This window comes from Meles meles, chromosome 6 (assembly GCF_922984935.1).
Source record: "Meles meles chromosome 6, mMelMel3.1 paternal haplotype, whole genome shotgun sequence".
NCBI classification, from domain to species: Eukaryota; Metazoa; Chordata; class Mammalia; order Carnivora; family Mustelidae; genus Meles; species Meles meles.
Window position 1 is genome coordinate 58,864,956 of NC_060071.1, and position 14,634 is coordinate 58,879,589.

Below are 14,634 nucleotides of genomic sequence, written 5' to 3' on the forward strand. Positions count from 1 at the left end.
TATGTTATATAATGGACATATAACTGACTCAAAAAAATCAGACTTAGAGTTCACTAATTATATAAACATCAGAGATTACCATCACTTTTAGAAAAGATATTTTTAAGTAATTACAAATGTGAACTTCAGTAAGAGGTAAGCCAGTCTTCAAGGGAAATGGCCTTGGTAAAGGAAAGGAAAGGAAAAAAAAAAGGAAAGGAAATTTTAAATAAAAAAAAAAGAAAAAGGAAAGGAAAGAAAAGGAGAGGAGAGGAAAGAGAAATCTAATAGCCGAACAGCTGATCAATTGAGGAACGAAACTCTAAGTCCCCACCTTGAAACCTAGCTTGACTAAATCATGTCGCTTTAAGGCAGCATGAGTACATGTCATAGCAATGATTTTGGCTTCTTTCACCAGAAGGTATTTAGATCTGTCCAGTCCACTTCGAAGCAGTTCAGAAGCTCTGAATTCCTATGGGAGTGGGGGTCAGGGAGAGAGTATTTTAGGAAAATAAACAGGTTTCATGCATACATTCACATAATTCAGTTTATCAGATTTAATTCCTGATTAATTAATATAAATATATCATAAACTAAGCCTAATGAATCACAATTCTGCTCATTATTAATTAGGTACTAATTGAGTTCATATAATAACTGACACTCAAGCTATAATTTGGACCGTTTTTTGTATAAGGTAAAATATTGACAGTTATTAACAAGAATAGAGAATAAAATATCTATCACCACAGTATCTACTCAATGTCCCGCCACAAAAACAGAAACTTTTTCAAGTATTCATAACAAAGGAAATTTAATGCAGGGGGTCTGGTTTCACAGGTGACAAAGGAGCACAAAAGCCAGCCAGGGAATGAATGGTTGAGGCAACCCAGAGATCAGCAATAGCAGGAAGTTTGACCGTTCCAAGGCTAGAACAGGTAAGAGAAGGAGGCAGTGTTTTCAGAGCCCAGAGACTGGGCTACCAGAACAAGCTACAATAACAATCATAGCAAGCCAGGCCAACAAAAACTGGGGCGATGAAAGAGATGAAACCCAAGACAACTGGTGGAGAAATATCGTAGCTTCTCTATTCCTGTTACATTTTTATTGGCTAAACCCAGCCAGAAGTCAGCTAATATGGGAGGCCAGGAAATTAAACCTCCAAGGATCAGCCCCACCTCTGACCATGGCAGAGGATCCTCACAGAGCAGGGTAAAATGATGGACAACAGAGATTAAGTGAGGAGCAAACAAGCCTAAGCAGAGTACCTAATATCAAGTGTTATAAATTCTGAACATTATGTCATACTTTAGATATTTTTAACATTTTTGTTTTCTAAATAATTAAAACATGACAGATACAGGAGAAGTAGTCTGTTTAAATCTCTCCCTGCCCCTCCCAAGACAACTACTATTATGAACTAAATGCTCTAATTCTTTTACTTTATTTATCTAATCATAAACATACTCTAATATTATTTTGTAGGTACTAAAATTTTATTTATTACTATATATTTATTATTCTATACCTACATCTATCCACCTACCCCCTACCTAACATACATCAATATTTACTGAACATGTACTATGTGAAGTAGAGATATCATCTTATCTAAAAGGTACAAAGACAAGAGAGATAAGGTCACTGTCCCTCTTACCTGGAATAATCCTAAATCATCTTACTGAGGAATCTGAGCCTGAATGTGATCCCTTTATGAGGCTGCTATAGTCCTCCAATGATGTTTTCCATCATTTGGAAGTGGCATTCTCAGACTCCAATTCAAAGAAACACTGTTGAATCTCTTGAGGGAAGCATTCCTTTCTTAAATGCTAAGCCTTTTACACCAGAAAAGTCAGAACAATGGGGACTGAATTTAAACCTTAATTTTACTCAGTTCTTGAACTAAAACTATAAATGTTTTCAATAATCTCACTTAAAAGTAACAATGTGGTTTGTAATGTGAATATTCCATTTTACCTCATTAAAAACAAACAAAAAAACACACAACTAAACTTAAAGCTTTTAAAGGCAAGTTAAAAAAAACCCTGAGAATCCTTACCTCGAGCTGAGTGAAGATTTTCTTAATATGCCTGAAACATCCTTCAGCAATTTCCATGTCTTCTTCGTAAGATCGGCCTTTAAAAATGGGTTGAGGGGCATTTGCAAAGTATTCATGAAAAGGGAAGAAAGTGGAGACTTCTGTAACATCTGGCAGTGTACTTCCTTTATTTTTCACTTTGCTGATATATTCTTCCCAACGAGACATGACCTATGAAACAAAGGGACTTGAGATTAGATTTCTTAGTTAATTATTATGTCTTAAATGATAAAATGAAATTAAGAAATCCAGTAAAAATAAGACCTACTAAGTAAAGGGAAAGAAAAAGAAAAGCAATCCCTGATCTAACGGGACTATTTCTTATCCGAGTCACTGACAGATTGCCTTTTAATAAGTGACTTTTAAGATTACTGAACAAAGGCTCTTTAATCAAAACCAGAGAAACTAGGGTGCCTGGGTGGCTCAGTCCGTTGGATGTCCAACTCTTGGTTTCAGCTCAGGTCATGATCTCAGGGTTCTGAGATCCAGCTGGGCATGAACCCCACTGAAGATTTTCTCTCTTCTTCTGCCTCACTTCCCCACACTGCCCACCATGCTCTCTCTCTCTCAAAAGAAAAAAATATGTGTATATATGAAGATAAATAAAAATATAAATAATTTATGAATACATATAAACCAGAAAGAACCTCAGGGTCACCTATGGGACTAAATCTCAGACCTTTCAGATTCTCCATGTATACTCAAAACAGTATTACTGATGCTTAAACAACAAACAAACAAAAAAACCCCAATTCTCTGGACAAAAAAATTCTGATATTTTTTTCATTATCTCAGTTTTTCTCCATATATGTTAAATCCTACTTTAGCAGCATTTTAGTAAATGCCAACCCTTCTCCTAGACCTTTATGATTTTTCCAATTTTCTTTGGTGTATTTACAAAGCACTTCTGTTAAACTGAGTATATATTTGAAAGCTCATTTTATGACTTTTATGAGGTAGTTATCCTGTACATTTTACTATGCCTCTACCATGCAGTTCCTGCTTAATCTCAATTCTGGTAATTCTCCCAGTCAGGGTTTCTCCAAGTGTGGTTCTTAGGCAGAACATCTAAGAGGCTAAATAAAGATGTAGATGATTCCTGGATGCCACCTCCTCCTGAAAAAGAATCTCTGGGGACAGAACTTGACAATTTCCTTTTGAAATAACTTTCCCAGTGTGATTCTTACATGTTGAGAACTGCTGGTCTGTACCATGAGGCTCCAAGTTTGTTTTCCTCAAATCGATTACTTAAGCCTCCACAAATTTTTAGACTATTTCTCCTACTTTTAAAGGTAGTTTTCACTGAGAGCCTAGTGATTTTGATTTTGTGCCAAATACACATTTAGGCATGATATTATCCATTATTTAAAGTTCTAAACTGCCTGAGTCCAATGCAGGCTACTTTGTAAGATGATGTTTATCTCCTCTGTGTCATAAGAAACCATGAAATCTGATCATTTTGAATGGACTGACCTGGTCTGTGTATTTACTTATGAGCATACACCTATTCTTTATTTTTATTCTTTTATTTTTATCCTTTTGTATGCTTTCTTATACATTTTAAAATTTCAGTGTTACAATTTGGATTTAAAATATACAAATAGTATGAATACAAAGAGACCAAAGTTACATAAAATTCTCCATTATATCATTATGCCTTAAGCTGCTTAAAATTATTAGTAAACCAAATGACTATTAGGTTTATTCTTGTTCAAATATTTAGTTTTCCACTTCTCAATGATTTTCACACCTAAAAAATTAACTCTAACCAAAGCAAAAGCACACCTCTAAACTGAAGTCAAAAGAATTTTTAACTACTTTGAAATCAGTTCTAAAACATAACTTATTTTTAGAAATTTGAAAGGAGAGTTATGTTTCTCTTCATTAGCTGATTAATACGAATAGAAGTAGGTTACAGAACGGTACTTTGTTACCACTGGGTAGCTAGCATATTTAGTTATATTTCTACAGTAATGAAAACAAAGAGAGAGACTAGAAAATTGTCAGTAGCAAGAAAGAGAAAGGAAAAATATATAAAAAGTAGCAACACTGGCCTTTCAGTGAATGAGTCATCAAGAGAAGCTATTTAGCTAAGAAAATAAAAGATAATCGGAAATACAAACATTTAATAATCACAGATATAGCTCAGGCAACAGCACACATTTTAAACTACTCAACAAAAAAACAGGCTTTCAAGAGAATTTCAAGAACCCATCTCAGTGTCCAACTGAAGACCATATGATTTAAAAACTCTTAAATCTCTTACCTGATATAAGAAGAAATAGCCTGCAGTTTCACAAGTATATGAAGCATCTCCAGGAACCCCTAGACTCTTTTGTAATCGTTTAACTTCTTCTAAAAGTTCTATTCTTCGAGCCAGGACATAATTAACTCTTCCATATCTAGACATTTCAATTAAGAAAAAAAGCAAAGTTATGTAATGATGAAACTTATAAGGATACTGTCAGCAAAATATTTAAGAAAATCATAATAGGGTGCCTTAGGTGGCACAGTCAGTTAAGCATCCAACTCTTTTTGGTTTCGGCTTAGGTCATGATCTCGGGATTGTGGGACTGAGCGCCTTGTTGGGCTCCATGCTCAGTGCAGAGTCTCCTTGACATTCTCTCTCCCTCTGCCTCCAGCCACTCCCATGCCCCATCTCTCTCTCTCTCTCAGATAAATATTAAAAAAAAAAAAAAAAAAATAATAGAAACTATAAATGGGCAAATAGGAAAATAAAGTAGAAAACACTTTATATTTAAAATAAGTGGTAGTTCTTGGATCAGCGTTGATCGGCAAGCGTCAAGCGCTGTGAGGAAGGAAAATCAACTGTATCACTAAATGCACCATTTAACTCATTTTTTGTTTGTTTGTTTTGTTCTGTTTAAGTAACAAGACCTTCACAAAGAGGGAAACAGTACAGTGCATTCTGGTGCTAGTTTATCTTATCACAGACCAAGAATACGTAGTTTACAGACTGGCTGCTTTGAGTAACCCTGTTTTACACTGCAATATAAATAGACTAGTTCCTAAGGCTTCGCAAAGTAATTTTAAAATGTATCTGATCATTCTTTGTTGTCTCAGCATGTAGCCTGGCACCTGAACCTAGTAGGTTCATAAATATTTGCTGAATAAGTAATAAAACTGAAATTTGAGGGGCACCTGGGTGGCTCAATGGGTTAAGCCTCTGCCTTCAGCTCAGGTCATGATCCCAGAGTCCTGGGATTGAGCCCCGCATCGGGCTCTCTGCTCAGTGGGGAGCCTGCTTCCTCTCTCTCTCTGCCTGTCTCTCTGCCTACTTGTGATCTGTCTGTCAAATAAATTAAAAAAAAAAAAAAAAACAACAACAACAAAAAACCCCTGAAATTTGAAGAGTACCTGACTCAGAGGCATGTAATTAAGAAAAACGCAGTGAACCAGGGCTCTTTCCACAATAAAAAAGTGCCTTCTATAACAACCTTTTAACATTAAACAAAAATTTAAATAGTGTAAACACAAACACTGCTGCTGTCATATTCAAAGACTGGACAGAGAGAAATCATCTTCTTGAATGCTCCATAGATCAGATATTCATCTCTGAGCCAGCAAGAATGACTGAAAATAAAGGAATATAAGAGAGAGTCTATGTTTAAAGAATTTTCCAACTTAGAAGGATATAAATGTTACCAGGTAACCTCTTTCTGTTTGCTTACCTAGAGTTGAGTGATTTTTCTATAATCAATATTTTGGTAATGAGAAAAAAACTGAAGATGCTTATAAGGAGACCGTAATAAAATACCAAAATTCTTGTGGTAAGGGTTAAATTTTGAAAGCAATATGCAATGGAACTCTGTGTACTATTAATTCCATTATTCCATAAATCTAAAGTTATACTAAAAAAAATTCTTAATTTAAAGAAGCAATGTATACAATTATGCATAACAGCATGTTTACAGATGATTATTAAGAAGACTAACAAAAGTTGTCTTGCAGTAGTAGAATTATGTATTCCCTTTCTACTATCTCACAAAGTTTAAAAAATTCCTTTTATTATTTTTATTATGAAATGGTACTATTTTTCTTTTTAATTACAATATAAGGAGAGAAATTAAATTAGTTTTTTAAAAAAAAAACAAGCTCATACCTACTAATAAGACCTGGGGCTTGGCTTTTATACCAGAAAGCAAAAAGTATTGTTTCTGGTATTACCTGAATTCTTTTTACAGTTCTACTTCTGTTCTATTATAATATTTTTTGAAAAAAACTATAAATTCTACTGCAGTGTAATTATAATTACAGTATTTAGCATTTCACCAGCAACTTTATGCTCACTAAATGCTGGTTTATTAAATTTTAGAGTCTAGCTCACTTTTTTAAGTGGAATATGAAGAAATATACACGGCAAGAATTCAGAGAACTATCTCTGGCTAACCCCAAATTAAGAATATAGAGCTCCAAATAACTTAATGTGTGTTGCTCTTGCCCTATGATTTTTTAGAAGCTAACAAATGTTTGGTGAGCTCTGTGATACAGGAACTCAAAATAGATGCAACATAATAATTTAACACTCCTTTAGCTCTTTTGATGTCTATGATCAATTTAGTCAAAGGTCAAGTTTAATAGCCAAAGGCTGTATTAAATATGTGCAGCTGTTTGTTATGATTATTAACTGAAATCATGCTTTCAAAATGGATTTAAATATAAACAAGTGAACTATTATAAAGTTTGAAGAGAACACCTAAAATACTAACAGCAGAAGAAATCTGATTTGTAAAATTTTAGTCACTTTATTTCATGTAATGTTAAACATAAAGTCCAGCTAAATGGCAATTAAGTACCTGCAATAAGACTTACAACCTCAAAGCTTATATTGTCAATAATCTTCAACTGTGTTTCATTAAATTTTTTAATTGATACCTAAAATACACACAAATTAAATGTATGGATGAAATATGGAAAGGATCAGGTAAACTCATACAGTTTGAGTTGGCAACATTAAAAATTATCTCAATAAATAGAGAACAAGCGGCAATATGCAAATTTTAAAAGATGAAAAAGATAACGCTCTTTACTGAAGTAACTGTATTCTTTAGTAAAAAAATGGCATAAACACAAAGAACTGGAGTTGAGGGAGATCATGGCCAGACTTTTAGGCTAACTACAAGTAGGTTATGCTAGAACCTTTCAGAATCAAGTTGTATTATTCATGACTCTTGTCTCTTGGTACTTCTTTAATAAAGAAAAAGAGGAGGGGCACCTGGGTGGCTCAGTGAGTTAAGCCTCTGCCTTCGGCTCAGGTCATGATCCCAGGGTCCTGGGATCGAGCCCCACATCAGGCTCTGCTTGGCAGGGAGCCTGTTTCCTCCTCTCTCTCTCTGCCTACCTGTGATCTCTCTCTGTCAAATAAATTAAAAAAAAAAAAAAAAAAAAAGGCTGCTCTAAAAAAAAGAAAAGAAAAGAAAAAGAGGAGAAGGTTAAAAATTGTTTTGTGTATCATTTCAAAACTCATCCTCATTTGCTTACCTGCTGAAATCCTTCTCTGTCTCCAGCTCTTCTTCCCCATGACCGAGACGCAGGAGGTGGCGCTCATCAATGTCTAAAGCCATGATCTTCTCAAACAACTGGTTCAGGGCCTGGAGAATAAAACAAAAAGGATGATGGTGAATTCTAATGAACCAGCAGCTGCTTCAAAAGTAAGAAAACCCAAAATTTAGGAGGATAGAAAAGAATGAACATTGCCTAGTCAGAAAAGAATCAACTTCAAAACACAGAAACAAGTCTTATGTTAGGTCATTTATAATCTAAATGAAACAGTATTTTTCTTGATTTCTGATATTGTTGCCCACATATATTTTGGTCAACTAATTAACTGAAAACCATAAGAACAATCTAATCATTAAATCTTTGCTTCTAATTTATGAAAAAAAAGAAAGGCTTCGGATCAGTTTCTGTCTTCCCCAAATAGTAACAGTTACTAAAATAATTAATAACCACACCAAGATTTCACTCAATAGAATATCCATGGGTTGCAGAAAACTGAAATATTTTTGTGGTTGGAGGACTCTCACGTAGTGAGTGTGTAGGTACAATATATCAAGAGGAGGTACAATAGATCAAGAGGACCACAGAGTAGAAAGATAAAGAGCTTCATTCAGATCTTGGGCCAAAGGTCTAAAGTTTTCTAAAGATCTAAATGAGTAGAGCACTCATTTATTGCAAACTATTCTGATGGAAGCCATCTAGAAGTCATTCCTTTCTACCTATGAAATGCTCATATTTAGGGTTCCCTTAAATACTCATATTAATTACCTGAACATCTGCAGTTACAATGTGTTGTAGAAAGGCGAAAGTTCCATAGTATGGAAAGATAATGTTAATTTTAAAGATATCATTTAGGGGCACCTGGGTGGCTCAGTGGGTTAAAGCCTCTGCCTTCAGCTCAGGTCATGATCCCAGGGTGCTGGGATCGAGCCCCATATCTGGTTCTCTGCTCAGCAGGGAGCCTGCTTCCTCCTCTCTCTCTGTCTGCCTCTCTGCCTACTTGTGATCTCTGTCTGTCAAATAAATAAATAAAATCTTTAAAAAAAAAAAAAAAGATATCATTTAAGGGGCGCCTGAGTGGCTCAGTGGGTTAAGCCTCTGCCTTCAGCTCAGGTCATGATTCCAGGGTTCTGGGATCGAGCCTCGCATAGGGCTCTCTGCTCAGTGGGGAGCCTAGATTCCTCCCCCGCCACCCACCCCGCCACCTGCCTCTCTGCCTACTTGTGATCTGTCAAATAAATAAATAAAAATCTTAAAAAAAAAAAAAAAGATATCATTTAAAAGTCAGCCATACATCTGTCTTAACTACTATCAATCTAAACCTGCCCATGAAGTCAACATCCAGTCTTATAAATGTCCAGGTATATAATAAAAAACAGATATCCTTTGCTGTCAAAATTCTAGCAGTCAGAGCTCAGATACTAAAGAAATTAATATAAATTTTCAGAAAAAAATTCCCCAGTATCAAAACTCTTGATGTTCTCCATTTAAATCCTGGGATCCGGGACACCTGGGTGGCTCAGTTGGTTAAGCCGCTGCCTTCGGCTCAGGTCATGATCCCAGGCTCCTGGGATCGAGTCCCGCATTGGGCTCCTTGCTCGGCGGGGAGCCTGCTTCTCTCGCTGCTTCTGCCTGCCTCTCTGCCTGCTTGTGTGTACTCTTTCTCTCTGGCAAATAGATAAAAAATAAAATAAAATAAAACCTGGGATCCAATGGATCAGACCACATGGCATTATTCATTATCCAAACTCAGGAACCACAGAGATTTAGACAACAAAAAATACTCCGACACTGCACTCTCAGAAAAAAACTGCAAGACTTCATTAAGAATTAAAGTAATATTGAAGAACTGTTTGCAGTTAAGTATGCGAATGAAGATCTGACAAAGGAAACAACTGTAAAAAGCCAAAATTAACAATTTAATAGATGTCACTGAGGATGATATGATTATCAAGAGTCATTCATTAGCAAACAATGAAGTCTTCGGTTATATTGGTAAAACAACCTTCTCTGTAATTATACTATACAAGTCAATCACAAGTAGAAGATTCTACAGAAAGTCATTATCAAGTTATGACAAAACTAACTAAAAATACTATGTTAAAACAACAACAGATGAATTATTCTTTATTCGTTTTAAGAATCTGGAAATAGGTAAGATTACTACAGGTTAAATTTTACTAAGTAGAAGAAAAAAGGCCTTTACATAACTTGTTTCTTTAATTAAGATAAAGCCTAGGTCAACCTTTTCTCCCTGCACAATTTTATTATAATATTGTATTACTGTATACAATACTATTGTATAATCATATATTATATAATTATAACCAATTTAGTACAATATTGTTACTATTGTAGAATAACACACCATTACTTAAAAACTTCGAAGATATAAAAACAAGTGAATGAACTGGATATGAATGAGCTGGATAGCATTAATCTTAAAAACCGGTATACTAAAAGTTGATAAATAATAGAGTAAGTGACATTTTGCATTCTAAAAACCCAGATCTAATTGGAAGGGGAGATGAACCATGAGAGACTATGGACTCTGAAAAACAACCAGAGGGTTTTGAAGGGGCGGGGGGTGGGAGGTTGGGGAACCAGGTGGTGGGTAATAGGGAGGGCACGTATTGCATGGAGCACTGGGTGTGGTGCAAAAACAATGAATACTGTTACGCTGAAAAGAAATTTTAAAAAAATGAAAAAAAAAAAACAAAAAAACCCAGATCTGTCAAATAAAAAAAAAAACCAACCCAGATCAACTCTTAAGGAAGTGGCCAACTGAAATCACCATTTAGAGAACATAAGTACCTTTGGAGGTTGGACTATGCTGCAAATTATGATGTTCTGAGAGCTGCCTGTCACATTTTACATAAGAGCTAGTGAATGTTAGTTGTCCTACTCATTTCTATGATAGTAACAGCTTTAGAAGAACTACCATAGCACACACATGGATATAAAGATTATTTTTCAGACATTATTTGAGAAAAGTTTGTCTTTATTGCTTTAGTGGTTTATAAGTGACTTACGTATTGAATCTACAGCATAAAGTAGTCCTTCCATGTAACACATGATATGTAGACCTCATAAGGATATGTAACTTAATACAATGTTAATACATTTGAGCCTTAGTCTTTTGGTAATATTCATCCTACTAAAGGATTAAAAATGTTACCAGTAGGAGCACCTAGGTGGCTCAGTGGGTTAAAGCCTCTGCCTTCGGCTCAGTTCATGGTCTCGCGGTCCTGGGATCGAGCCCTGCACTGGGCTCTCTGCTCAGTGGGGCCTGCTTCCCCCCCCTCTCTCTGCCTACCTCTCTGCCTACTTGTGATCTCTGTCAAATAAAATCTTAAAAAAAAAAAAAATGTTACCAGTAATGGTTAATGCTTTCAATCTCAAAGCTTCAGCATAGCATGGGAGATGGTGGGGAGTAATTTAATTTAATCTAAATACCTCACCATACATCCAAGAATTCTTCTTAGCTTTCCCACATTTTGACCCTCTCCATTAGAAATAAAAGGTTTTTTTTTTTTAATTTTCCTAATATAGTCTGGTTATGACCAGTAACAATCCAAGAATAACTTAACAGCACACTATACTCATCAGTCCTTCAGTATTCTGTTGTACCTATGACCAGGTTATCACACAAGCAGAAATCTCCATTGTGCTTTCATTCATTCCTCCCTCCTTTATCTTGCCTACCATCCACCCTATATATGTGTGTGCACATGCACGCACTCACACACATACACACTCTCACCTGATTAGAATGAGTAACAATCAGAGTCCTTTGCTCTGGGAAATTATGGTAGATGTTGGATATGATCTGGACTGCAACATCTGTTTTTCCAGTACCTGGTGGACCCACAACCTAAACAGGAGATGAATACATATCAAACTCCTAAGTTATCACATTGTCAGAAAATGGACATTCTAAAGCTGAGAGATAAATTTTAAAAATTGCTGGATAAGTTCAATGACAGAATTGACAAGAGAGTGAAGCTGAAGATAGAGCAACAGAAAAATAAGCAGAGAGAAAAGACTGAAAACAAATGAATAAACAGAGCCTTAGGAATCTATGGGACAATACTAAAAGGTCCAACATTTATGCTACTGGAGTCTTAGAACAAGAGGAAAATTTTATGGTATAGAAAAAAATATATGAAGAAATGATGGCTGAAAACTTCTAAAATCTGGCAGAAGACTTAAATCTATAGACTCAGGAAGTTCAGCAAACTCCAAACAGAATAATCCCAAAGAAATCCAAGCCCGGGGCACCTGGGTGGCTCAATGGGTTAAGCCTCCGCCTTCAGCTCAGGTCATTATCTCAGGGTCCTGGGATTGAACCGCATTGGGCAGGCTCTCTGCTCAGCAGGGAGCCTGCTTCCCTCTCTCTCTGCCTGCCTCTCTGCCTACTTGTGATCTCTGTCAAATAAATAAATAAAATCTTAAAAAAAAAAAAAAAAAGCAAAGAAATCCAAGCCCAGACACATTTTAATTAAATAGGTGAAAACTAAAGAAAAATTCTTAATAGCAACCAGAAAAAAATGAAACATTACATATAGGAAAAGGATGTTTCTAATGACTATGGGTTTCACTCAGAAACCAAAGAAGCCAGAAGGAAGTGGAGTAACTTTTTAAAAGTTCTGAAAGGAAAGCACTCCATAGAATTCTATGTCTAGTGAAAGTGTCTTTACAGAATGAAGATGATTTAGAGGCATTCTCACAAGAAGAAAAACAAAGATAATTCACTGCTAACAGACCTACTCCTAAAAGTGATAAGAGTTCTTCAGACAGAATAGGAAGTGATATCAGAGCAAACTTAAAACACCAGGAATGAAAGATAAATGGCCAATTTATAACAGATTTTTCTCCTCTAGAGTTCTTTAAATGTTTGACTTTCTTGGGAGTCTGGGTGGCTCAGTCAGTTGAGCGTCCAACTCTTGATTTTGGCTCAGGATATGATCACAGGATTCTGAGATGGAGCCCTGTGTCAGGCTCTGCACACAGCACAGAGTCTGCTTGAGATTCTTTCTCCCTCTCCCTCTGCCACTCCCCTTGTTTGCATGCACATGCATGCTCTCCCTCTCAAATAAATTAATTAATTTAAAAAAAGCTTGACTTTCTAACATTGTCTGACAGTATTTTAAATGTATGTAGATGTAATAACCATAACAAGTACAACATAAAGGGAAAGGGACCTACATGGAGGTAGGAACCCTTACTCAACTTAAGAGACAAAATAGTGATCCTAAGTAGACTGAAAAATTAATAAGTCTAAACATATTAATTGCATTTAATGTAAATGGTCTAAACACATCAATTAAAAGACAGAGATTGTCAGAACGAAGAAGATAACATACCCTAACTATATGCTGTTTACAAGAAGTTCACTTCAAACATTAATAGGTAGGTTAGAAATAAAATAATGGGAAAAGACATACCATGCAAACACTACTCAAAAGAAAACTGCAGTGGCTATATTAATATTAAAGTATGTTTCAGAACAAAAAAAATTACCAAGAAAGACATTACATATAATAAATGCATTAATTCACCAAGAAGATGTAACAACCCTGAATGTGTATGTATCTATCCATAAATCTTAAAAAAACATGAAGCAAATACTGAATGAAATCAAAGGAGAAACAGATAAATACGTAACTGTAGTTGGAGACTTTAATACTCCTTTTCAGTAATCAACAGAAATAGCAGTGGGATATCAGCAAGGATAAAGAAATATTGAACCAAATAAATCTGACATATATAGGATACTCCACCCCAAAACAATAAACACTCCTTTTATGTGTACTGAAATATTCACCAAGACAGATCATATCCTGGACCACAAAACAAATTTGAGCAAATTAAAAAAATTAAAAATTGAAATCACACAAAGTATTTTCTCTGGCCATAAGGGACTTAGACCAGAAATTACTAAATGGAAGAATAAAAGTCTCTAAATACTTGGAAATGAAACACACTTTTAAATCAGTAGTCAGCAGGCTTTATTTGTAAAAGGCCAATAAGTAAACATTTCAGGCTTTGCAGGCCACATAATTTCTGCTACAAGTACTTTAACTCTGCTGTTACAGCATAAAATTGGGCAGGGGCAATTCATAACCAAACAGGCATAGCTATGTTCCAATAAAACTTCATTTATGAATACTGAAATGAGTAGTAAGCAAAATCTCCATATGCAAACAATGCCACAATGACTTACAGATGCTTACATTCAGTTGGGTTTTGTGTTTCAAATATACTCTAAATATTTGAGGCCTACCTCCTGTCTGAATTCCATGTAAAAACGTGTAAAAATAACTCTCTTACCATAGTTAGCCCAGGCTGCATCCCAGCACGTATAGCCTCTATCTGTGTGTGAGTAAACTGAATTGTATTACTGCAAACAAGAGTAAATAAAAAGTTGGTTAAAAACACAGATGAAAAAAAAAAAAAAACAACCCACAGATGAACAACATTTGGTAAAACTTTAGACAACAATGATCAGAGGTATAAATGCCTCCTCTGTATATGCCCCTGTTCTCCCAATCTTTTCTTGCCCCCACCCAGCCCTTTAGGTGGGTGTGTGTGTGTGGGTGTGCATTTGAGTGTATGTGGTAAAACAAAAAACCAAAAACGACAAGATTGACCCTCTTAACAAATTTTAACTGCATAGTACAGTATTGCTAACTATAAGAACAATGTTGGATAGCAAATCTCTAGTACTTTTACATCTTACATGGCTGAACCAATCTCTTCTGAATGATTTCCTTCACCTACATCCTCTACTGACCAGCTAAAACCAAATGAATGTTATGCAAAGAAAAGACTAGTTATTTTTCAACACACTGAGCTCATCCTATATTTCACTTGGAATGTCAAAGTTCTAGTTTCCAATCTAATACCAAATATAATGCCGTTTGTTTAGCCATGGCACTGATGCATGAGGGTAGCTGCTACGTGTAACACATCGTCATGAAGTAAGAATGCTGTGCTCAAATTAAGACAGCCCTTTAATATTTATTTCTCATAGT

General features: G+C 35.4%; 1 protein-coding gene across 1 annotated transcript in view; it reads right to left on the reverse strand.

The window, feature by feature from the left end:
* Positions 1-14,634, reverse strand: part of AQR (aquarius intron-binding spliceosomal factor) — a 99,134-nt gene that overhangs the window by 18,156 nt on the left and 66,344 nt on the right. Inside the window, exons 22-27 of the mRNA XM_046009156.1 lie at positions 13,931-14,000; positions 11,361-11,471; positions 7,580-7,689; positions 4,344-4,479; positions 2,039-2,248; positions 314-451 (exon numbers count right to left, since the gene is read on the reverse strand). Coding sequence (XP_045865112.1) covers positions 314-451; positions 2,039-2,248; positions 4,344-4,479; positions 7,580-7,689; positions 11,361-11,471; positions 13,931-14,000 — 775 coding nt within the window. The remainder of the gene's footprint in view (positions 1-313; positions 452-2,038; positions 2,249-4,343; positions 4,480-7,579; positions 7,690-11,360; positions 11,472-13,930; positions 14,001-14,634) is intronic.